The 25,910-nt window shown below is 39.2% G+C and overlaps 2 protein-coding genes across 2 annotated transcripts in view; one reads left to right on the top strand and one right to left on the bottom strand.

Moving 5' to 3' along the window:
- Nucleotides 1–10,443, bottom strand: part of tgfa (transforming growth factor, alpha) — an 11,149-nt gene extending 706 nt beyond the window's left edge. The window contains exons 1-6 of the mRNA XM_037679785.1: nt 10,368–10,443; nt 9,942–10,097; nt 9,700–9,864; nt 2,880–2,994; nt 1,911–2,060; nt 1,716–1,807 (exon numbers count right to left, since the gene is read on the bottom strand). Of these exons, the coding sequence (XP_037535713.1) occupies nt 1,716–1,807; nt 1,911–2,060; nt 2,880–2,994; nt 9,700–9,864; nt 9,942–10,097; nt 10,368–10,443 (754 nt within the window). The remainder of the gene's footprint in view (nt 1–1,715; nt 1,808–1,910; nt 2,061–2,879; nt 2,995–9,699; nt 9,865–9,941; nt 10,098–10,367) is intronic.
- Nucleotides 10,444–13,849: 3,406 nt separating this feature from the next.
- LOC119412347 (solute carrier family 2, facilitated glucose transporter member 11-like) overlaps nt 13,850–25,910 on the top strand; it is a 17,753-nt gene continuing 5,692 nt past the window's right edge. Inside the window, exons 1-10 of the mRNA XM_037679337.1 lie at nt 13,850–13,861; nt 14,454–14,552; nt 15,534–15,694; nt 16,697–16,821; nt 16,913–17,042; nt 17,128–17,276; nt 20,555–20,742; nt 21,150–21,260; nt 23,903–24,004; nt 24,583–24,658. Coding sequence (XP_037535265.1) covers nt 13,850–13,861; nt 14,454–14,552; nt 15,534–15,694; nt 16,697–16,821; nt 16,913–17,042; nt 17,128–17,276; nt 20,555–20,742; nt 21,150–21,260; nt 23,903–24,004; nt 24,583–24,658 — 1,153 coding nt within the window. The remainder of the gene's footprint in view (nt 13,862–14,453; nt 14,553–15,533; nt 15,695–16,696; nt 16,822–16,912; nt 17,043–17,127; nt 17,277–20,554; nt 20,743–21,149; nt 21,261–23,902; nt 24,005–24,582; nt 24,659–25,910) is intronic.

Genomic DNA, 25,910 nt, shown 5'->3' with positions numbered 1-25,910 from the left:
CATTCATAAACAAAAAAAGAAGGTTTGAACACTTGCATTTAAGCATTTCAAACAAGTTGTAGCTACTTTGCCAACGTATGAAACAGAACATAAACTGTCCCCAAAGAATTGATTTAACTGGCCAGAAACAAACCAAGAACCACCAAAGTACCGGTCTACCATTTATTTATTAACCTTTATTTAACCAGGCAAATCCCATTGAGATCACAGATCTCTTTTACAAGAGAGGCCTGGGCCTGAAGGCAGCCTAACATGCATGTTTTTGTTCTGTAGGAGGAAACCGGAGTACCCGGAAAAAACCCATGCAAGCACGAGAAGAACATGCAAACTCCACACAGAAAGACCCCAGGTCCAACCGGGGATTGAACCCAGAACCTTCATGCTGTGAGGCAACAGTGCTAACCACTGAGCCATTGTGCTGCCATGAATGGAAGTTGCTGGGACATCTGTTGTCCTTTCAAAAGTCAACAAGTCGAGCTTGAGGGTATGTTTGAAAATGTAAAAGTGAGAAATTTGACTCCAAAAACAAACACTTCCAGCTTTTAAACATGACAGTAACATTTCATCCTGGGGTGGGTTTGCTTGAAACCAAACACATGACTTGTAAATTTTAAAAAGATGACAAAAAAACTGGACAACCCCAAATTTCGTTATCATGCATTCAAGTCATCAAACTGCACTTTGCTGACCTCAAACAAACATCTGTTTGCGGATGTGGAATGGATAAAGCTGTCAAATCTTTACATGGCCTTCCCGAAGTCCTGGAAACAACTTTAAAGACTAAGGAGGCCATGAAAACAATAGGTTTGTGCCACAAAAAACATTTGTATTTCATTCAAATGACTTTAAATAAAAGGGGATGATTTTTTTTTACTATATTAATTCAGCCAAAATGTCAGCTGAACGTGTCCACTCAAATTGCAGCTTGCTGAGTAACATTCAACCACATTAATACTGCATTTGTGCTCTGTGTTTTTTCCGTATGAACAAATTAATGTGCACTACAAAATACCCTTTTCCGTTTATTTACAGGAGACTTCCCTAAACTATACTTTTTATGACCGGCTGATAATCCCATAGGAGAACTGGTAAAATCATAACTGAGCTACATTATTGCACTGGGTGACCAGAAACACAGCCACAATAAAGGTGAATTGGTCTGGTCCCTGAAATACAGGAGTCACTCAAACACAGCTGGCCTTCTTTCAGTTACTGAAATACGTCAACTTCCTTTTAGTTTGATTGTAACTTAAACAAAAACAGGTTCAATATTCTGGTCAATCAGACTAATGCTGATCAATTTAGGAAACAGTTCCTGGTGATAAAACAAAAAAATCTTTGACGTGTTCACACAAATTAAATATGTCTTAGACTAAGAGCTACACATAAGCATAAAACAATGACATGCTTATGAAGCAAATTAAAGGATTTCTTGACAACAGAACAACTTAATATCTGATACATGCTGTACAAAGCCCATCTCAAACAAAGAGTTTTTTCTCATTTACAGCCTGGGATTTACATCTCCACCTCCAAGTGAAGCCGTGTACTCTTTGCTTTAGCACGACTGTCGAATGAACACACGTTTGGACATTTTTGCTCCTTCACTGCTGTCACTTTAACATTCTCATGCTCAATTACATTTTATGTTCATGGAAATGTGACGTTCAACACACACTTGTATTAAGCACAATGCGCAAATAAGAGATACGCACCACTCTCCGGTGGATAGTAGGATGCTCCATGTTTTTCTGTCACATAGAGATGTGCACGAGTTTGCCTCCGACAGTCCTGCCTCCACCAGTAACTGAAGAAAAGGAGGGGAAATGAAAACCCAGCGGTCCTTGGTGCTTATTATCTTAAATATTGCAGCTGATTGTCCGCTACAACGCTAAAACTGAACAACTTACTGCAAGAAAGAACACAACACCATAATGAGGACACAGCCGATCACACACAGCACCAGCGCTGTAGCAACGGCCTGCTGCCTGTGATTGGTGGCCACCACAGCGAGCAGGTCTGCGTGCTCGCACCTCAGTCCAACGAAACCTGGGTGGCACCTGGAGCCCAGACAGAAAAAATCAATCAAGAGCTCATTCAAAATTAAATGCAGCTTAAAATTACCGAAAGAGAAGTCTTGTAAATTAGTGAACACTATTCTCTGCTGCTTCAATGGGAACAGCATGTTTGTTCCAACTAATTTGGATGAAAATGGCAGGTTTCCTGTGTGCTTTTATCTGCACTTCATCCAGAATGGCCTTTTAAAAAGGCAGAAACCGTAGCACCCCAAGTCCAGCCATCAATCACTACTAACGGATTTAGATCTTAAGATTTTATTCAAGCCTCTGTTGACAGATGAAAACATTTTGCTCCAACATAAAAGTACAGTTCTAGAGGTTGAAAGGAGCACAAGGAGCTTTGCATAGCTGAAATGACAAAACAACCACAGCACATCTGATAAAGCTTAAGGTTTCTGTCAGGGGATTTTTGGTCTAGGGTTATGGATGTTTTATCACTACTAATGTTAACTATCCACAAACCATGTGTGAGCTATCAGAGAGTTCTTTTCCCTCTCAGAGACGGCGGAATGAGGAGCTGATTTGGTCCTGCATGTGCTGTGTGGCCGAGGCCATCAGGGCCTGCCTCTGAGCAGAGAGCTAATAAGTGTGTAAATAACAATTCTCACACACTGCCCAGTGCAGATTCTTGTGACTGGGCTCCATGCATATAGAACTTTTTTACATCTGTGTAAGTCTATTGTGTAAGTATGCCCTTGCAAGTAAAACCAGTTAAAAATTGTCTTGTGTCCTCGAGTGTGGCTTCTTTGAGTAAGTAAGATGAATACATGAAACAGTTTCCATGTGTGAAGTTTGACTTACACACATGCCGGCGTCTCCTCCAGTATCAGGAAGCGACACGTGCCATGGAAGCAGAAATGTTGGTGGGAGTCTGGACAGTCGTCAAAATGAGAGCGAACAGCCGCTGCCACAAACTCTGTGAGGATAACATACGTACAGACAGTGTTTATCACTGGCATCAAGCTCTTTGAGTTCCATTATCGAACATTTGAGAGACATCCGATATAATGTTCATAATGTAATATAATGTTCATTTCTAGCTGGGGTTTTATTTTTCCTTGCTACTTTTTCCTTTTGACTGTCCTTTTGGTTGCCATTTTATTTTAATTAGTAAAAAAAAAAAAAAAAAAAAAATTGTATGTCTCCTTTATGACAGTCTATTGTTATCGTTGTCCACTGTTGTCATCACTCTTTGTTAAAGAAATGAGGTCTTTCTTGTAAGTGAGTCCCCGAGGCTCAGTGGGATTAACCTGTATAAATAAAGGTTGAATGAAAACAATCAGAAAAAGTAAAACTGAGAGAAAATAAGAACTGCCATGCTTTTCTGTAAACAAAACACAGCTCTAAAGTGAGACTTTGGCACTGTTTGGAACTGAATCGACAACAATAACAACAAAATAGACCGCTTTTTTCAAGCGGTGGCTCTGCTCCATTTACAGGTCGGTGCACAGAGCAGCGAGAAAGCAAAGTTTGGACTCCATTGCAACATTTCAGTCTGTGTTCATGCTGGATGACCTGCTCTGATGCAACATAGAGACAAGCATCCAACCACCAGGGGGATGATACAAAGTACTATGGATGTTTTGATGCCACCAACAGGTGTTTTTAAAAATAATAAATTAAATCAGTGACTCTGAAGAGCATTATAAATCCTGGACTGTGCAGGTGTTTATCACTTCAGCTAATCAGACTTAGTTGACATAAAATATGGCTTTAATCCAGTCAGTTTCACTGATATTGAGCAAAGATTTGTTGTGGTTGTAGCTGAGAGTCATTCCCAACACAAACTTGAAGCAATGACGGATCATGCAATATCTTTTTTTTTTTTCCCTTGTCCTGTCCGGCATTGTGACACTTAGAATTATTGTCTGAGTGTCAAAGTGATGCCCAACAGATTTACTTTCACAAGCAGAGCATTATGGCTGGCCTTAATGCTCCACTTGATATGAAAATTAAATTTTATTAGAATTTGCGATGGGCTTTTTTCAGATGTAATGGACATGGGGATGAAAAACAAAGAAGATGACAAAGCAGAAAAGTGAGAGAAGGGTTAAAAGGTAAAGAATGAGATAGGAATAGAGGAGAGAGAGAGGTATAAAGAGAACACAAATCAACATCATTGAAGTCTGCCTCTAGACCTGCGGAAAAAAAAGACAAGACAAAACCGAGAAACCACAACAACAAACAACATATATAATGATACTTTTAACATCATTAGAAAGTATTTTATACAATACATGGTAATACAAGATATATTTGATGGCCACCACAACCCAACTGAGTGTGTATCTGATAAACACCTGAATCTAAACACCTGTGTGAGCATGCTTATCACTATAAGGTTTCTTCATAAAAATGTTCAATAGTGGATGTGGGGACCCACAGACCCATCCACACAGGACATGATGGTAACACAGGGAAGACCGGAACCACAGACACACAGCGGCCCCCAAGCCCGGAACTCCAGGAGTCCCCCAACATGGACACCCGCACCCCCAGAGAGAGAAGCAAAGGGAAGCCCCGGGCGATCCCCAGCAACCTCAATGCAGAAACCCCAAGAGGCTGCAGCGACGAGTCCACAGGCCCCGCCGGCAACCCGCCCCTCCAGAGTACAAACCGGATTCCAAAAAAGTTGGGACACTAAACAAATTATGAATAAAAACTGAATGCAATAATGTGGAGGTGCCAACATCTAATATTTTATTCAGAATAGAACACAAATCACAGATCAAAAGTTTAAACTGAGAGAATGTATCATTTTAAGGGAAAAATCTGTTGTTTCCAAATTTCATGGCGTCAACAAATCCTCAAAAAGTTGGGACAAGTCCATTTTTACCACTGTGTGGCATCCCCCCTTCTTCTGACAACACTCAACAGACGTCTGGGGACAGAGGAGACCAGTTTCTCAAGTTTAGAAATAGGATTGCTCTCCCATTCATGTCTAATACAGGCCTCTAACTGTTCAATTGTCTTGGGCCTTCTTTGTCGCACCTTCCTCTTTATGATGCGCCAAATGTTCTCTATAGGTGAAAGATCTGGACTGCAGGCTGGCCATTTCAGTACCCGGATCCTTCTCCTACGTAGCCATGATGTTGTGATTGCTGCAGAATGTGGTCTGGCATTATCGTGTTGAAAAATGCAGGGTCTTCCCTGAAAGAGATGACATCTAGATGGGAGCATATGTTGTTCTAGAACCTGAACATAGTTCTCTGCATTAATGGTGCCTTTCCAGACATGCAAGCTGCCCATGCCACAAGCGCTCATGCAACCCCATACCATCAGTGATGCAGGCTTCTGAACGGAGCGTTGATAACAACTTGGGCTATCCTTGTCCTCTCTGGTCCGGATGACATGGCGTCCCAGTGTTCCATAAAGAACTTCAAATCGTGACTCAGTCTGGGGTCTCACAGTCTTCCATTTTGCCACATTCCATTTTAAATTACCCCTGGCCCAGTGTAAACGTCTGAGTTTGTGGAGCTTGCTTAGAAATGGCTTCCTCTTTGCACTGTATAGTTTCAGCTGGCAACGGCGGATGGCACGGTGGATTGTGTTCACTGACAATGCTTTCTGGAAGTATTCCTGAGCCCATTCTGTTATTTCCTTGACAGTGGCATTCCTGTTTGAGGTGCAGTGACGTTTAAGGGCCCGGAGATCACGAGCATCCAGTAGAGTTTTACGGCCTTGACCCTTACGCACAGCGATTGTTCCAGATTCTCTGAATCTTTTGATGATGTTATGCATGGTTGATGATGATAACTTAAAAGTCTTTGCTATTTTACGCTGGGTAACACCATTCTGGTATTGCTGCACTATCTTTCTGCGCAACAATGGTGGAATTGGTGATCCTCTTACCATCTTGGCTTCTGAGAGACACTGACACTCTGAGAAGCTCTTTTTATACTCAATCATGTTGCCAATTGACCTAATTAGTGTTAATTGGTCTTCTAGCTGTTCGTTATATGCCACTTATTGCTACTTGTCCCAACTTTTCTGGGATTTGTTGACACTGTGAAATTTTGAATCAACATATTTTTCCTTTAAAATGTTACATTTACTCAGATTAAACTTTTGATCTGTCTTCTATGTTATATTACGAATAAAATATTGACATTTGCCATCTCCACATCATTGCATTCAGTTTTTATTCACAATTTGTTTAGTGTCCCAACTTTTTTGGAATCCGGTTTGTAGATCCGGCCATGGACACCGAGTCCCGAGGTCATACCAACCCCCAACAGAGGCCCGGCAGAGCCAGGGCACCCAGGCGCAAGATCTTCGTTTAAAACTTTGACATATATGTAGGGAGCATTATGTATTCCTTCAAGGAAGACTATTTTGTTTTAAAGGTATAAAATGAACTAAGAATCCTTTGAAAGGTCTGCAAACTCTTTTTAATTTTTTTTATTTACGATAAATTTAACCATCATTACTGCTTTTAGTTATATCATGAACAGGCAAAGAAAGACATTTTAGACTCGTCCTGGTTCACTGCATATTTTTCCACATTACATTAAATCAACACAACTAAATGGGTCAATATCAGTCTTCTACAGGGTTAAAAACATTAATGGAAATGTGAACACTGGTTTAATGTGAACAATAAACCAGCCACTAGGGAGCACAAGGCAGTGTATCTCTTGTGTCTGTTCCAAGCCCGAGTAAATAGTGAGGGTTGTGTCAGGAAGGGCATTCAACGCAAAACACTTTTGCCAAAACTACTTTGCAAGTTCATCCAAGTGACACCATACCAGATCGGTCAAGGCCCGGATAAACAACAACCCTGTTTGCTGTTGACAAACAGGGTGCTGCCGGAAATTGTGTTACTGTTAGTCGAAGATCATGAGGAGGGAAACGTGTCAGGAGAAAGAGGGAGAAGAGGAAAGTCAAGAATGTAGGACTAAGGGTTCAACTCTAAATGTGGGGACAATGACAGGAAAAGGTAGAGAGCTGGCTGACATGATGCAAATGGTAAATGGACTGTACTTATTTAGCGCCTTTCTATCTTATTGACACACTCAAAGCACTTTACACTACAATCTGTGTCCTCATTTACCCATTCATACAGCACTCTACTAGATCTCTACAAAGCTAATTGAACAAATCATTCTAAAGAGACTAATCAGCGATTTATCACATTCATACACTGATGGGACACACATCGCAGGCAACAAGGGGTTCAGTGTCTTGCCCAGGGACACTTCGGCATGTGACTGCTGTGGGATTCGAACCCCCAACTCTTGCATTGGAGGACGACTGCTCTAACCACTCAGCCACAGCCGCCCTTGCAGATGATGATGCAGAGAAGGAAGGTAGATGTTTTACGTGTTCAAGAGTCCAAGTGGAAGGGTAACATGGCTCGCAACATTGGAGCAGGGTTTAAACAGTTTTATCATGGTGTGGATAGAAAGAGAAATGTAGTAGGGGTGGTCCAGAAGGACAAGCTACCAAATGTAGTAGAGGTGAAAAAAAGTGTCAGATAGGGTGATGTATCTGAAGGGAAAAGTAGAAGGTCTAATGCTAAAAATAGTCAGTGGTTAAACTCAACAGGTTGGATGTGATGTAGAGGAGAAAGACAATTTTTGGAAGGATCTGGATGAAGTGATAGAGTATTCCCAGGGAGGAGAGAGTGGTGATCGGAGCAGACCTGAATGGACATGTTGGTGAAGGAAACAGAGGGGATGAGGAAGTGATGGGTAGGTTTGGTGTCAAGGAAAGAAACCAGGAAGAACAGATGGTGGTGGACTTTCCCAAGAGAATGGAAATGGCTATAATCAACACTTATTTCCAAAAGTGGGAGGAACATAGAGTGACCTACAAAAGTGGAGGAAGGAGTACACAGGTAGACTACATTCTGTGTAGAAGAGGAAACCTGAGGGAGATTGGGGACTATAAGGTTGTGGCAGGGGAGGGCGTGGCCAGACAGCATCGGATGGTTGTGTGTAGAATGACTTGTTGTGAAGAAAAGAGTAAAATCAGAGAAGAATACTAAATGGTGGAAGATGAAGAAGGAAGAATGTTGTGAGGCATTTAGAGAGGAGCTGTTAAAGGCTCTGGGTGGTAAGAAAGAGCTTCCAAATGACTGGACTATTACAGCAACAGTAATTAGAAAGACAGGTAGGAAAGTACTTGGTGTGTCATCTGGACAGAGAATGGATGATAAGGAAACCTGGTGGTGGAATAGTGAAGTGCAGGAAGCTATTCAGATGCAGCCATCTTGAATCTGGGTGACTCAAAAAGTTAACCAGTTTTAAATGTACATTTAATGATAATTTTCTGTAAGTTTCATTAAAAAAATTCCATTGTTTGTGTGTCCCTGTGATGGACTTGCGGCCCGTCCAGGGTGTCCCCCGTCTCTCACACTGTAACTGCTGGATATGGATGGGCACCAGTGACGCCCGTGACCCGAAAAGGAAGAAGCTAGTAAAGATAATGGATGGATGGTTGGATGGATAGATGGATGGATGGATGAATGGAAGGCTGGATGGATTTATGACAGTATTTTGATAACATACATACACATAAACACAGACACACACAGACAAAAACATTAAACTTAACAAAAACATATCCGCTGCTGAAAGGTTAAAAGTTGGCGATGTAAAAAAAAAAATTAAACAGTATTAAAGATATTATAGCCAGAAATTGTCCCAATATTTAGGTCAATTGGTAAACAAGGCGTGTTCATGGGGTCAAGTGTAACAACTGACTAGGTTTTGTTTTACACAAGAGATCAGAAAACCTTAGAATAGCAAAAGCCTTTTTGGAAACATGAAACGGAGACATGCTAAAGACTGAAGTTAACGCCTATGCCAACGACAGGCAGCTAAGCCTTTTCTTCCCTGCTGTGGTGGCTTACATCTCTCAGTTTACCTGGGAGGCACAATTAGAGTCAAAGAAAACCCCTGGTGAGAAAAGGAACAAAAGTCTCTGTTCATCTGCCTGCATCAAGAGAAGGTACATCCCTGAAGCAACAACAGTTTCTAAAGGAGAAATTAAAACCTTGAACAAACCATCTCACTTTTCACTCTGATGAAACACGGGGGCAACTAGATCTGGACAATAACAGAAGGTTTCTTGGATGTAAGCTGTAAACTAACAACAATATTGCACAAGTATCCAAAACAAGACGGCACAGTGTGGCATTCAAGGGTGAGGAGGAGGATGAGTATCCAGACAGATAGCTGCATTACAGCCCTCGTCACACACTCCATTCCATCAGTAAATGGGCCTTTGGATTGCAGCCCACATGCATTGTATCCTCCTTTCAGACTTGGTGAAAGCACTCTGTTGTCCCTCAGGCATCTACCAAGCCCTCTCCCTTTCCATGTGAGAACGCTGACACAGAAACCAGCCTTCAGGGGAGAGTAAGTTGCTTTTTCAGACAACAACTCAACACTGTAGGACCAGTTATTTGTGCAACAGATAAATATACAGCTCATTATCTTTGATTTGTTATAATAGCTGCCCACAATGTTCCTAAGAGGATCAATTATCAGTGTGCGCCACACTGTCTGCATGATGTAGATACACTGCAAAATACAATGTTGCGCTCTACTGCTGGGACAACAGACATGGTGTTGAGTAATAGCTCATTTCACGTGAAGCTTTTACTGAAACTTACTTTTAACTGGATGGTTGTTGACTGCTGTAGCAGGTTTTTTAGTAGTTGTGGATGTTCGGCTACTGCGCGTTGAATCTTTAAGATCAGCAGACGTGGCATAAACAGGAACTGTAGCACCTATAATTGTTGGACCCGTCCATTGTAGTTCAGATGAAACAAAGGGATCTGGTGATAAGAGGGCACACGTATAATGAGACAAAGACAGAAATGTACTCCTGCAGAAAGTGTTTGGATGGACTTACTTTTATATGTGGGGATATCAGTTGTAAATGTGTCTTTGCTAGCGGTCATCAAATAGTTGCTGCTGGATGTGTTTGGAGCAGCAGGGACGTTTGCATCAATGGAAATGTTGGCTTTGATTATTGTTGAACTGCTGGGACCTGTTCCAAAGAGAGGACCTGCAGGGGAAAAATAAAAGGCACTCTGTGAAACACAAACTTGAGTTTTCCTGAGGGCCATTGTGATTTACTTTAAAAGGACTGAAGGGCCATAGCTTGACTTCAAACATGGCCAAATGTATCCATTATACAAAATGTTCCATCATCTGCAAAAATGCACACTCGGAATAAAAGGCTCGCTTTGTTTTGCTTATATGGTAACCCTACCACAACCTTACAGTCCCCAATCTCCCTCAGGTTTCCTCTTCTACATACAATCTACTTGCTTACTCCTTCCTCCACACTTATAGGTCACTCTATGTTCCTCCTTCTTTTGAGAATAAGTGTTGACTGTAGCCCTTTCCATTCTCTTGGCAAAATCCACCACCATCTGTGCTTCCTGGTTTCTTTCCTTGACACCAAACCAACTCATCACTTCCTCATCCTTTCTGTTTCCTTCACCATCATGTCTCTTCAGGTCTGCTCTGATCACCACTCTCTCCTCCTTGGGAATACTCTCTATCACTTCATCCAGATCCTTCCAAACTTTTTTTATGTGTCTTGGACACATAAAACATCTACCTTCCTTCTCTGCATTATGTCAGCCAGCTCTCTTTGCCTGTCATTGTCCCCACATTTAAAAGTAGCAACCCTCAGTTCTACATTCTTGACTTTCCGCTTTTCCCTCTGTCTCCTAACACGTTTCCCTTCTTGTGTTCTTAGACTACAATTAGGGATATTAAACATACAACCTGGGAACTAAAACCTGTTCGTATTGTTTTAGACCCTGTCTACACTTAAACTTTTTTTTTCCAAAATTGTTTTGTCGTTTTTAGAAATAGTCTCATAAACATGATACAGTACCTAGAAGTATCTTTATCCACACGGAAACACTACAAATGACCAAAACCCATAATGTAACTATGCCAGACATGTGCTGCTATAATGCTGCCACAAATATACATAAAACTTGGAAACATACCATACCATACCACTTTATTTATAAAGCACTTAAAACAGCGACAAGGCCAACCAAAGTGCTGTACAGACAAAACAGGTAACGCACAAAGCAATATACAAAATGAGGTAAATCAGAATATAGACATAAAAACGATGCAGATAATGACGACAAACCAGTGTGGAGCATACAGGATCAAAACACAAATCATCTTGTGTTGAAAGCTACTGAATAGTAGTGGGTTTTTAAACGGGACGTGAAAACCGAGAGGGGGGCGGGGGGGGGGGGGCTGTCTGACAAGCAGAGGTAACTCATTCCAAAGTCTAGGTCCTGCTACAGAGAAGGCCCTGTCACCTCTGCGCTTAAGACGAGATCCTGGAACTGTGAGGAGCAACTGGTCGGCTGACCTCAGGGAACATGTGAACATGGCTTGGAGAATATGCACCAAGCTTGTTTGTTAGGTGCAAAACGCAACAAGAAGACATCCTCATTTTAACTTTCTTTAAGGTGTTTAAAATAAAAATAAAGTAAAATAAATAAATAAATAAATAAAATAAAAATATATCTTGTCATTGTTTCTACAAGTTTTTGTTTGATTGCATCAAGGACCAGATCAAAATGGCCAAAAGGCTTCTTCTGGCCCTTGGACGACTTGCCCACGTGTTCTGAACCAGTGGATTCCAAAGTTGAGGTCAGGTCATGAAACACCACCTGAAGCTTTTCAAATGTACTTCAGAAAACAAACTTACTGCACAAATTATTTCTAAAGGTATATTCACCTCAATCATTATGAATAAATTACATAACTATCGATGTAATAAAAATGGTATGATAATTGCTAGGACTGTTTATGCGATCATTATTTTTTATGTTTAGTGAAGTTATTCAAGTTTATACACCTGAACATCAATATTTGGGGTAACATGCATCTATTAATGTTCTTTGGGTCTGGAGATGAAACGGTTGGGGATCACTGATCTACACAATAATTCTTTGCCTTTGGAAAAAATGCAAAAATATACAAATTTGCTATAATAATGCCACTTTTTTATAATTTCAAACATCCAGAAATCATTGTGAAGCGCCTGAGTGCCATGTGACCTGTTTAATGTGTTTTATTGGCTCTGCTGAGCAACTAGTTTCGAGCATCCATTAAACAGATGAACACACAGCAGCGACGTCATCCAATCATCACCAGCTCATCATGAATCATCATTTGAAATTTGAGCAACTGAAGCAATGATAAAAACAAACTCAACTCACCGCCTAGAAGAAAAAGAGCATCCCAGAGAATCCAAAACATTGTGTCGACTGGGTTCAGTGAAATGCTGAGGAACCTTCACATGAGCGTTGCAGACCATTTAATCACAGGACAGAGCTGTTGACCGCCGTCCAACACAAACATCTGATCCGCTAGGAAAACAAACAAACAAAAAGAGAGATATGAAGTCAATGAAAAGTATCTTCAGCCGAGTTTTCTGTCCTCGCTTTCCTCTCATTCGTGCAGAGCGTTTCACCTCACCGTGCTCAATTGAGGAAACTCGTGTAATCCTTTCAGAGGGGACCAATTAGAGCCCGAGGAGGAGGGCTCGCTCTGACCTCATTATGACGCCCTGTTTTTTTGTTTAATATCTATAAATAATTACCTGGAACTTCTTAGCTAAGTTAAAGGCTCTCATTTTTGTTAAATATTTTGAATAATTTTCCTTTTATTCTGCTTCAGAAACTATATATATATATATATATATATAGTGTCTGCTGTTTTCATTTAGATACTGCAACATTAAAACACAAAGCTAACTTGCATCCTTATCATTGTAACTAATACCTAACATAAAATATCTTGCTTTTTACAAGTGATATTGTAACTTCTACATACGTTTAAACCTGTTTGTTTTCTCTAAACGAAATGAGCACGTGGACTGAAGGGTTGGTTTGTTGAGATTTTTTATGAAGCAGAGGAAGAAACGGACGAGCGCCATCTGCTGGACATCCGCCGTTCTGTCACTGAGGATATCTGTTACTCTTTAATGAAAGAGTTGTTGGCAGAATATGTATATATATATGGCATATATATATATATATGGCAGCATATGTTGGCAGAAAAAAACTTCTAAAAAAACACGGTCACCTGTAGGCTGAGAAAGGCCATAAAAATTTGGTATTTTAAAATTAAATAAATATTGCATAATAATTACAGAAAACTTTATTACTTCTCCTGTACTGTCGACAGTCACAGAAACCTGGTGACTGTTAATACAGCTTGTCCCAACAAAAATGTCTTGATGAGGATGTCAGGGTTGATTCATTTCTGTCCTAAATGAATTAAAATAGTGTTTGAAATTTATTACTTTATTTATTATCTAAAATTTGGTATATTATATTATATAACAATATATAATTAAAGTTATCTTTTCGTGCACTTGTTTACTTTTTAAGAAAAAACCGTCGTAGCACAGTTCCCCTCTTTGCACCAGACTTGGCCTATCTGCGCATGCGCCGCCGCTCTTTCAAGTTTATGCGCCTTTCGGCGATCTCTGTGCGCATGCGCTGCAGTGCCGGTCACTCTCGGCAGCGTTGGTTCTTTTGCCACCCCCGAACTTAACATCGTTTAACTTGAGGTAAAGAGTCAAAGTAAATCATTGCTGTGACGTTTAACAAGAATTATTGCAGCCAATCACAAGAGGCCATAAATCCCCGACACGAGCACGCTGCACGCGCGTGTGCGTGTCGAGGCTTTAAGAGAGGGATATTTGAAGTGGGCTGACCTCTGCTGCTCGGTCTGACACCATCAGTCGCTTACCATCACTAAACCATGTCACAGAAGGTAAACTCTTCTTTTAGTTGTTCTTTTTTGACTTGTGAAACTCTTTTATGTTCATGTGCTCTGAATATATGACATGTATTTCATAACACCTTGCAAAAAGATCTGAAGCTGTCGACTTTGATCTCTCTGAGGGATTTTAATCAAGTTCATTGCAGATATGTTCCTGGTTTTTTTTATTTTTATATATATATATATATATTTTACCTTGTTTCATTATGTAGCTTGATTTTATTTTGTTTGATATCACAACTTTTGTTTTCTTTTATCTTATATGCATTTTATGGCTGTTTATTGTTGTATACTTTATCTATGGTGTACTTTATCACGTGTGCACCGTATCTGTGTTTTGTCTAAAACAGGTCTCTCTTGTAAATGAGTCCTTGTGACTCATTGAGACTAACCTGTATAAATAAAGGTTGAATTAGTATATTTGATGTCTTAAGTCAGTAGTGTTACAGCTCTGATTTAAATGGATAGTTTGTATCAACATTAGCAAACATAAACAATATTCAAGGATAAGTCGAGATTTGTTGGTTATTGTCCTCTCCTGTTCTGGCTGACACTGAAAGTCCACCTGTTCTTGTCCTGACAGAGCAGTCCTCTGACTCTGGTGCTGATGGTTGCCTCTGCAGCCATTGGAGGAACTCTTCAGTATGGGTACAACCTCGCTATAATCAACGCTCCCACCACTGTAAGTTATTGCTTGTGTGTGGAGTTCCCACAGTTAACTAAAGTTGCAATCATAAATAGTAAAATAATTTAAATAAATGAAGGAATGAGCATCACTTTAATGCCAGAGTTTCAGACTAAAATCATCTTGACAAAGATACAGCTGTTTTGATCAAACTTTAAAAATAACTTTGGTTCTTGTGGGATATTTTGCTTACAGAGTAGACACAAATGCAGACAAAACTAGTAGGTTCCACCTTCACTTTTCAGCTGTGGGCTTTGTAAAACAGTCAGCAGACATGTGCCAGCACAAATACTCATTAACAACGTCTCACATCGTGGTGAAGTATCTCACGCTTTGGGAAACTAATGTAAAAAAACGTTCAGACTTTTTGAGATTTCATATTTGGGCCACTGTGTTTTATGGGGGGCACAAATGATGATTAGGTTTATTGTGTCAGTGATTTGTCATCTTGTTGTAAAACATCCGGTTTTAGTTTACTGGGCTAATTGTGTAGTCTGATGTTTAAATGGCGTACATTTAGATAAATAAAACATAATTTAGAGAGGTGGGCCTGTGATCCGAAGATCGCCGGTTCACGCCCCGGCCCCGACAACATCAAAATTGTGGGTGGGGTAGGTGAAACACCCACACTTGCCCCCACCCTCATTCGCCCCACTCTGGGCCCATGAGCAAGGCCCTTAACCCCCACCATGTGCTCCCTAAACAGGTCTCTCTTGAAAATGAGTTCTCGTGGCTCAATGAGACTAACCTGGATAAATAAAGGCTAAATAAAAATAAAATAAAAAAATAATTCTGCAACTCAAAAATAGAAACCCGTGTTTTATTTTAGTCTCTGAGGATTAGTATTGACCAATAAACACAACAAATCAAAATGTGAGCAACACAGAAGTAACAAGTGTGAGTTTAAACCACTGTCTGGACTCGATGGTTAACTCAAGTTAAATTGAAAACGTTGACCTTTGTCTCCTTTCTCTACAGTTTATTCAAACTTTTATCAACGAGACTTTCCTGCAGCGATGGGACATCCAGTTGGAGGACTACCAGGTGATGCTGTTGTGGACAATCATCGTCTCCATCTTCTCGTTGGGGGGGTTTGCAGGAGCTCTTATTGCAGGACCTATGACGATACGCTTCGGGAGGTACTGTCATGGCGGTAAATGATAAACTTGTCATTCTGAAGAGAGATTGTTCATTTACTTTCTCTAGAAATTGCCAGAAACATTTCTGCTCATTAGGATTGCATAAGTCTGAAACATCACTTTGATTTGAATGATTTGTAAGAAAGTAACCTAGTTTTCTGAAATAAAACATGATTGTTGTTAATGTTAGATACGCCAGAGTACATATCAGCTAGCAAGAAAGCAAAAGTTTTAATCTGGAAGGCTTCTTAGCATTCTGTTTGCAGCCTGAACGTCTTTTAATATCAAGAAAATACATGTTTATCTGTGAATACATTTTCCATTTATGTGTATGAGAACAATGTGGTGATAACCATGTCTGACTGTTGTCACAAACATGTAAAAAGAAGGTAATGCAGTGCCTCGAAAAAAGTATTCACACCCCTTAAACTTTTTACATTTTTTTTTTTTTGCCACATTACAGTCACTTCAAATATTTTATTGTGATTTTGGTTCAGCTGTGTTTATTTTAATCTGTGTAAATCCAAGTCTAAGAAGTTTGGTACAGAACATTAGTGATTATACAATTGTGTCTCACTTGTTGGTCTAACACACAAACTCTCATTGAAATACTGGAAGTTTGTGGTTGTTGTGTGAAAAAATGTGGAAAAGATTGAGTAGTGCACTGAAAGCTTTTTCAAGGCACAGTATTTATCAGTGTTAAACTGTTCACTGTTTGCTCCCTCGGGCACCCTAGATAGCAGCTCTCTGCTCCACACAGAGGGCTGTGGTAGCTCGGTGGTCTGTGGTTGCATCAGGATGGTCATCTGGCGTAAAAACAATTGTCAAATCTTTGTGCGAGATATTTCACTGCGGCGACCCCTGAGGAAAGGAGCAGCCAAAAGAAGAAAAAAGAAAATATGTTAAAAATGGCTTTCTCGTGACAAACGCCCATGTTTTAGCTGGAAATCTGTATGTTTTAACACAAACACTTCGTTTTCTCTTCTCTTTTCCCTCCAAAAGAAAAAAAAGTCTGCTGCTGAATAATATTTTCCTCATGAGCGGTGCTCTCTTAGCGCTAACGAGTCGAGCTGCCAAGTCTTTTGAGATGATCATCATCTCACGTGTCCTTATCGGGATAAACGCTGGTATGTTGTAATGTTTACACAGCCCTCTGACTATATAACTTATTCAAACGTACAACAGAATAAGATGAGAGATTATGTATTTGTTATGCAGGAATCAGCATGAACGTGCAGCCCATGTATTTTGGAGAAAGTGCACCGAAACACTTAAGAGGAGCCATTTCTTTGTCCTCGGCTGTTTTCACATCGTTCGGGGTTGTGTTAGGACAGGTGGTTGGACTCAGGTACAATTATTTAAAACTGGCTTATCTTTTTTTTATATCTTTAAGTGTAATTTATATTCAATTGTCTGCACTATTTGTTTTAAAGGGAGATTTTGGGAAGTGAGGAGTGTTGGCAGTACCTTCTAGCCAGTAATGCCATTCCTGGCTTCATCCAGCTGTTGACCCTGCCGTGGTTCCCAGAGAGTCCCAGATACCTGCTCATCGACAGAGGCGATAAAGAGGCCTGTCTTAATGGTTTGTATGCATACTTTGTTCAGCTTTACAATTAGGGATTTGACTTTAAATTCATTCCTTGTGGGGGGTGGGGGCAAAATGAGGGGGCCAGCAACAGCAGTGAGCTTGAGGAGAAGTAGTCCGTGAGCACCGTCCAGGTAGCGCCCCCCCCGCCATAGTCCTGATAATGGTGCAGTGTTTATCAGCCGGCTTGGTAGAGCTCTGACACAGGTCCATGTCCTTGGGGAAGGGAGCGGGTAGGGGAGAGGGGGAGCACAGCATCTTGTTTAAACAATATCCAGGAGAATTTGAGATAGTCATCCCTCCAAGCCCGACACAGTGGGAGCCAGATTCAGATAGCAACATTTATTTTGGGTCAGGCCAACTTTGTTAATTTCCATCTGCCTTTACATTCTTCGCTAGTACAACTCAATGGCAACTCCAGACAGCCAAATTTGTGGTCACATATGTCGAGTTGAGCTTACAACTTCTCCTAGATCTATTCCTTCCTGCCAGTGAGATTCAGGAGCCACAAGTAGCCTGCAATTCTCAGCAGAAATCGCGTCCAGCTTACGGCTCAGGTCACACAGCGTTTGAGTCTGAGTGCTGACAGCATGGCACATTCCTTCACACAGGCCAGGCAGCCTTACAACGGCCAGTACTGCTGCCGATGTTTTCTGTATTTGTCGATATGCCAGGTAACCACCATCTCCAAAAAGCAGAAATCCTGTTATCATAAATCCAATTATGTACACATCTTCAACTTCCTCGACCGACAAGATGGACAGACACACGATCTTCCACTTCCCCCAGGAATCCATCGTGTATCCAGCTGCAAGTGTCAAGAGGGCTCTCCTTCACCCTGTCTTCTCATTGAGAAAATTTGATCAATTGCATTGAGAGACCAGCTGACCAGATCCATAGTTTACATTTCTGAAGATGATCTTCCTTTATTTAAATATGGTAAATGGACTGTACTTATATAGCGCCTTTCTATCTTATCAAGATACTCAAAGCTCTTTACTCTACAATCTGTGCCCTCATTTACCCATTCATACACTAGATCTCTACAAAGCTAAATGAACAAATCATTCTAAAGAGACTAATCAGAGCTTTATCGCATTCATACACTGATGGGACACACAGCAGAGGCAACGAGGTGTTCAGTGTCTTGCCCAGGGACACTTTAGCATATGACTGCTGGTGGATTTGAACCCCCAACTCTTGCATTGAAGGACGACTGCTCTAACCACTCAGCCACAGCCACCTCAGATTAGATGTGAATCTCTTCAAAATAAAAGCTGACCAGCTGTTTAATGCTTTACTAATTAAACAAATTGATCACTAAATTAGACTCAGCCCTTCAACAGGGGGCTTCAAAATAAGACAGGAAATGAAGTGAATTGCACAAGAACAAAGAAGTGATGAACTGTGTCATAAATATATAGTCCAATTTTTCTCACTGACTGTTAAGTCAACTTTAAATCAAACCAACTTTATTTGTAAAGCGCATTAAAAACAATCAGAGCAGATGAAAGTGCTGTATATAAAACTAAAGATCACATAACATTAAAATTACATTATTGTATTTTGTATTTTTTTGTGGTTTTGAGATCATTTGTTTTGGTCCCAGCTCTGTCCCAATTACTGCCTTCACGGTACACACTTAATCCAGACCCAATTAATAACTCCTTTTAAATATATACAAATACTTACAGTACATATGTAAAAAATCAACTGGAAAACATAGTAAAAGCGTAATTCAGGAAAACAAATAAATAAATTTTGTTAAAACAGAGTTACTAAAATAAATAAATAATCAAATAAATTAAAATTACTTGATTATTTAAAGCTGTGGTTCACAAAGTTGGGATCAGGACCCCATTGTGGGTCATGAAACACCAAATGAGAGTCCAAAGATGATCTCCAAAAATCAGAATTAAATTAGAAATAATTTCTATTGATATGTTTTCTATTATAATTTCAATGTTTGATTAAAATTAGTGCCATGATTCATAATCGTTTGTGATGTTATTATGGCTTTTATTCAGTTCAATTCAGTTTATTTATATAGCGCTAAGTCACAAGAGAGGTAATCTCAGGGCACTGAACAGAAACCTCCATATATAAAAATAATAAGTTAACACTTTATCTGAGGAGCAGACTGCTTTGAATTTAACTTCATTGCAGAACTCTCATCTTGAGCAAACATGAAGGCGACAGTGGAAAGGAAAAACTCCTTCATGAGGAAGAAACTAGCAGAACCAGGCTCAACCAGCTGGGTTTAAGAGGAACAGGAAGAGGAACAGATACACAATGGCAGGTCGAGAATCACATGTTAAGATAGAAATGGAGCATAACAAGCCAACCCTAACTATAGGATTTATCAAAAAGGAAAGTCTTAAGCCCAGTCTTAAAACTGGTCAATGTGTCAGCCTTACGAACAGAAACTGAAAGTTGGTTCCACAAGAGAGGAGCCTAATAACTGAAAGATGTTCCTCTCATTCTGCTCCTGGAAACTCTAGGAACCACAAGTAAGCCTGCAGTCTGAGAGTGAAGTGTACTTTTGCTATAGTGTTATTAGCAAAGTTTGTGCTCGGAAGCTGGTGACTATTAGTTTTAAAAGCTTCTGCTAATCCTTTTATGGATCTGATGTGAAAAAAATTGAGAACCCCTGATTTAAAGCACAGTTCTCAAATTTACAATTTCAAAATGTAAGATAAGAAAATATAGACAGGAAAAAAGCTTTGTCTCTGCAGAGTGAAGGCTGTAAACTGCTATACACACTCAAATGTAGTGAAAAATATTATATAATACATGGCTGTGAAAAGGGCAGCACGGTGGCACAGTTGGTAGAGCTGCTGCCTCTCAGTGAGCAGGTTGCTCTGGTTCAAATCCCTGTCCATGGACCTTTTAGGGTGGAGTTTGCATGTTCTCTCCGTGCATGTGTGGGTTTATCCGGGTACTCCAGTTTCCTCCCACAGACCAAAAACATGCATGTTAGACTGATTGGTAACTCTAAATTGTCCCTAGGTGTGAATGAGAGGTGAAGGGTTGTTTGTCTCATTTGTCTCTATGTGGTCCTGTGATGGACTGGAGACCTGTCCAGGACTCTCTTGTCTCTCACACAGTGATAGCTGGACATGAGCACAGTGACCCCCGTGACTCGAAAAGGAAGAAGCATCTAAAGATAATGGATGGATGGATGACTGAGAAAATATTCTGTTTTTAAAAGTTTACTGTTGTATAAAATACTCATATCTTCAGGCCATACTCTTTTCTTTTTTTCTCCTGTCCAGCTCTGAGGCGTCTGAGGGGCTGTGAGGTCCAGAGCGGCGAGCTTGATGAGATCCTGCAGGAACAAGCCGAAACCAAAGGCATGAGACCAAGCCGACCCTGGGAGCTTTTCATGGATCGTTCCGTGCGCTGGCAGCTCATCTCCGTCATCATCATCAGCAGCGCCATGCAGCTCTGTGGGAATGACTCTGTAAGAACTGTCAGGATCTTTGACGGAAAACTGGTAGATGGATTGTGTTTAGAAATGTGTTAGGGTTATGACCTGTATGGATCAGTGGAACTGAGTCTACAATACAGAAGCAGGAATGGGTGGTTTTTCTGGCCAAAATTTCTTTTTATAAGCATATGATGATTAGAAATTCCAGGTGATTCATCAGCAGTTTGTGCTTTAAATGGATTTAACTTGACATCTTTGCAGCAGAAAATGCTGATTAATTATTCCTGAGTTTAGAGGCTTTAAGCCATTTTAAGGAGACTTTTGGGTTGACACAATTACAGAGTGTACAAATACTTGCATAATCAGCTTATTGTCATTTGAGCCACAGTAACAAGCAATAATACCCTTTAGTATTTTTACATATTCTGTTCTTTTTGCAGATCTACTTCTATGCATCTTGTGTTTTTAAAGAGGCAGGAATGTCCAATGATCAAATTCAGTATATCACTGTTGGCACTGGGACCTGTGAATTCACAGCCTGCATTATGTGTGTAAGTACCCTTACTGCTTGTGTTATTTAATCTGAAAGAGAGAGAGAGACATGGGAGTTAATGGAGCTGCATTTTATTGCTGGAGGTACAACTTCCTTTAAATCTGTCAGGATACTTGGAGTAGATCAATGTGAAGTGGTCAACATAAACAGGTACATCTGGGGTTTTTTAAATGGTCAATAAAAGTTTCTAAAGAACAAACAAAATTGAGAAAAATAAACAGATTATTTCCTTGCTAGGACTTGACATGTTATCTATTGGATACTGTACCTTGTTACACTTGTGGTAGTTAAAATAATTAATCAGACATATTGTATCAGTGTATCATTTCAATTCAAGTCAGTTTATTTCAACAGCACTGTCACAACAGAAGTTGTCTCAGGGCACTGCACAAAAACATTCATATACATTAAAAAAAAAATAGTAAAAGTTCTCTATCTAAGGAGCTAGCAGATTGCATTGAATCTTCACTTCATCACTCTTCCATCCTGAGCAAGCACAAAGGCCACAGTGGAAAGGAAAAACTCCCTCTTAACAGGTAGAGTACAGCAAATAAAGACAGCAGCAGAGTGAGGAAATGTGGTCAATTTGTCCTCCAGCAGTCTAAGCCTATAGGAGCATAACTAAGGGATAGCTCAAGAATCCCAAGTCGACACTATCTATAGGATTTATCAAAAAGGAAAGTCTTAAGCCTAATCTTTAAAGTAGACAATGTGTCAACCTCACAGACAGAAACTGGAAGTTGGTTCCACAAGAGATTATCCTGATCTGCCTCCCATTCTGCTTTTAGAAACTCTAGGAACCACAAGTACCATAAACCTGCAGTCTGAGAGCGACGTGCTCTGTTAGGAAAATATGGAACAGTAAGGTTTGTAATATAAGATGGAGCTAGGTTGTTGAGGGCTTTGTAGGTTAGAAGTAAGAGTTTGAATTCAATTCTGAATTTGACAGGGAGCCAATGGAGAAAAGCTAAAACTGGAGGAATTGGATTTCAATTTATGTTCTTTTGGTTTTAAAGGCACCTGAGTGCATAATTCAGTTATAATTTAAAGTGTGTAAGTCTTGATTGGTTCATACTGTAAGTAACCTGTGGTTGGAGGTCACACATGACTTTTTCCCAAACTTAACCACCAACTGAATTAAATAGTTTCAGCTGCTGTGCAGATTTCCCTTCATACTGACAGCTATGAAGAACTTTTTGTTTTTCTTCTTGCTTTTTTCCTCCTGAATTTGCCATGGCATTGCATCCTGAAAATAATTTCATAAGTGTTTTCAGACCACACTTTGGTTTTTCTACTCTCTCTGTTGTACTTTCTGTTCATTTGCATGTTTGCTTTTTTGCGGTTCCCCATCTTGTGCTCCTTCACCTCGTCTTTTGCTCTCTTATTAGCTGTAGCTCCTTCTCCTCATCATCAACTCGTTGATCAATTTTTCACCCTTTTAAACCTCCGAAAAGAAACAGCAAGTTAGATGTTTGGGACCGGGATGCGTCTTTAAGTCAATAATAAAAAACAGCTTTGAAGCATTTGCACATTGCAAAGAAGCATTCCTTGAAGGAATACATGTTGCTCGCCACCGTTCAGACTAAAGTTTTAAGCAAAGATCTTTGATTTGATAGTGTTCAGAGTTTGTGATGTGGATCAGTCTCTGCTACTACCATGGCAACTTTGAGCTCAATATCTAAAAAACTGATGAGATATAAAAAAAATTATGTTTGCTCAAACTGCTTGCATGTCATGGCCATGTTGAACTGGATTAACTCCAAAAATTATTAAATTCTTGATGTACCCCTAATTATTATGTTCAGAGAATTTGATTCACAATATATTTAGCTAACAGAATAACAAATATACACTGAAGCACAGGCAATATCTTTTCATTGCAGCGAGTGATAACTACATATTTTCCTCAGATGTGGCTCCATATATCTGTATCATCCAACTTTAGTTTGTGACAAAAAATGTATTTGAATACAACTGGTTGAAATAGTTTTGCTGCTTAATGTGAAATATATTAATTAGTTTTGATAAATGTGTTTTTAGACCATATAAATTACATAAATTGAACAGTGAGATAAATTAAAGGAACATTTTGCTGTTAGTGTCTGCAGAATTGCATTCATGCAAGATAGAATAATTTTTTTAATGTTTTAATATGCTCATAAAAATTGTCACTGATCTTTTTAAATGCGCTTTTCGGCCTTTTTTTTTTAAACAACAAAAACATTTCCTGATGACTACCGGCTGAATAATTTGACTCGAAGGACACACCAGTATCTCATGTTGCCACTTTTGATTAATCAGAACAAAATATGTGTTGCAAAAAGTTTGCTTTAAACAGAATCTAAACCTTAAACTTCAGACTTGATGGCACATAAAGAAATGTACATACTTTTAATAATTGGTTTTTTTTTTTGGACGTTAAAGCATCTAAAATATTTCTAGTTGAACAGTAAATTCGGTTTATGAATAATTTACATAAACTCTTTAGCTTTTTGTTGCATTTTTGTGCATTTGTACTGAACATTATTACATATGGGCGTACTGTAGGTTAAACTGATTTGTTCATAACTGGCTGGTGTTTGTCTAAAGTAAAAGATTGATGAAAAACAAACAGCCTGATCAGGGTTTTAACTCTTTCAGAACCTGCTGGTGGAGCGTAAAGGTCGGAGATTCATGTTGATGGGAGGGTTCCTTTTTATGACCATCTGGGCCATCGTCTTCACAATCGCACTCTCATTTGAGGTCAGCGTTTACCCTATTCTCAAAACATTATGGGTTCAACTTTATGTCATCAAAACTGGAAGAAATGCAGCTTAATTTATATAAAAGCAGCTAGTAAAGTAAAAACTCTAAGCAGACAGATTTTTAAGTTTTCTCTCCGATGTTTTTATGTAATGAAGAAAATGGAGCCATGAGTTAGATTTCAGACAAGACTCAAAATTGGATGTGCAAAAGGAAAAAAAATTTAAAAGTGCATTAAAATAACTTTTTAATTAAATCTGCATAGCAAATTTTAAAGTTTTACCTACTCATCATATCATGATGCATGCTCAATAATCCAGGTAGATAAATCTAACAAGATTAAGTCAGGTCCTCTGGACAAATTCTTCTTTGTTGAAATGTTTTGTCTTTTATCCAAAAAACTTCTTCTATCAGACTGAAGAAGTTTTTTGGATAAAAGACAAAATGTTTCAACAAAGAAGAGTCCGTCCAGAGGACCTGGCTTAACCTTGTTAAACCTACTCATCATATTTTCAAAAATGTATATTTTATAATCTGTTTTTGTGTATTGTTTTATTTTCATCCAAAAATCCAAACAGCGCTATATATCTTGGATGCCTTACCTGAGTATGGCCTGCATCTTTGCCTATATTCTCAGCTTCGGTATGGGGCCAGGTAAGCAGTGCAATTTATTTATGTTATTTATTTTTTGCCTGCTATTTATAATAACAGTCTAAGAAATACCTAAATGCAATGATCACATATATAAATGGTAAATAAAATTTCCTTGATTTTCTCTAGCTTGTTATAAATACTCACAAATGTAAATAATTTTTGCAATCCTAACAAGTGCTAATAAGGAAGTAAAATATTTGAATACTGCTTGTGAAAACAGATTAAATAAACAGACAAATGCTAATTAAAAAAACCTCAGCGTATAAGTGGATAAAATAGTAAAAGTCTCAGTCATAAAAGGAAGCATGATGATTTACTGTACATGCAGCTTCATTAATGAAGGTAAAGTAGATCTGCACTGTAATATGTCTAAATGATAATGATCATGTTTTTTTTTTTAATTCCTGAGCTGTAAACAGGTGCATGATATCTCGTAAAACCAGTGATCTAAATCAGGGATTATTAAACGTAACATTTAAAGGTCCAGATTTAATTTATAGGAAAGGTCCAAGGTCCAGAACAACCAGCGAAGCCCTTTTCTTAAATTTTGCTTATAAATTATAAGAACCAAATAAACTGGTGGTGTTGGCCTACAACTGTGAACATAAGCAGCTCTAACTTTTGAAAGTAAAGGTTAATCTGCCCTAGATTTACAAGAAATTATACTTTAACTTTAATTACTTTTGATTCCACAACAAAATAAAATGTTTTTGTCTCTTAACAAGAATAAACATTAAACTAGAAAGTTCCTAGAGAAACTTTGACGGTGGCTGCTAGGCTGCTGCCCATTTAAATTATTGATTTAATAGTAAAATGTTTGGGTTTGCTCTCAGCTATTATTATGCCAAATTTCAGCTGAATAGCTCTAAAAATGGCTGAGTTATGGTATTTTTTCTTTTTTAGCTAAGACAGCCATCTTGGATTTTTGATTTGGATTCCCTATGTTATAGAGAACGTTCTCAGCTACAGTTTCACCAAATTTCAGCTCTCTATGTGTAAAAATGGCTGAGTTAAAGCTATTTAAAATTAGCGTTGTTGGCCATCTTGGATTTTTGATTTTGATACAGCATTTGATAGGAAACATTCTCAACTATCACCACACCAAGTTTCAGCTCAATATCACTAAAATTGACCGATTATATACTATTTTTCCTTTTTTGCTTTGTCGGACATCTTGGATTTTGGATTTTCCAAGGATCCTTCATCTAACTTGCATGTTGAACCAAAATGGCTACTTCACCTAACTTGCATG

Source organism: Nematolebias whitei, chromosome 7 (assembly GCF_014905685.2).
Source record: "Nematolebias whitei isolate Nwh7 chromosome 7, NemWhi1, whole genome shotgun sequence".
Taxonomy (NCBI): Eukaryota; Metazoa; Chordata; class Actinopteri; order Cyprinodontiformes; family Rivulidae; genus Nematolebias; species Nematolebias whitei.
This window is presented reverse-complemented; position numbering and strand designations above follow the sequence as displayed.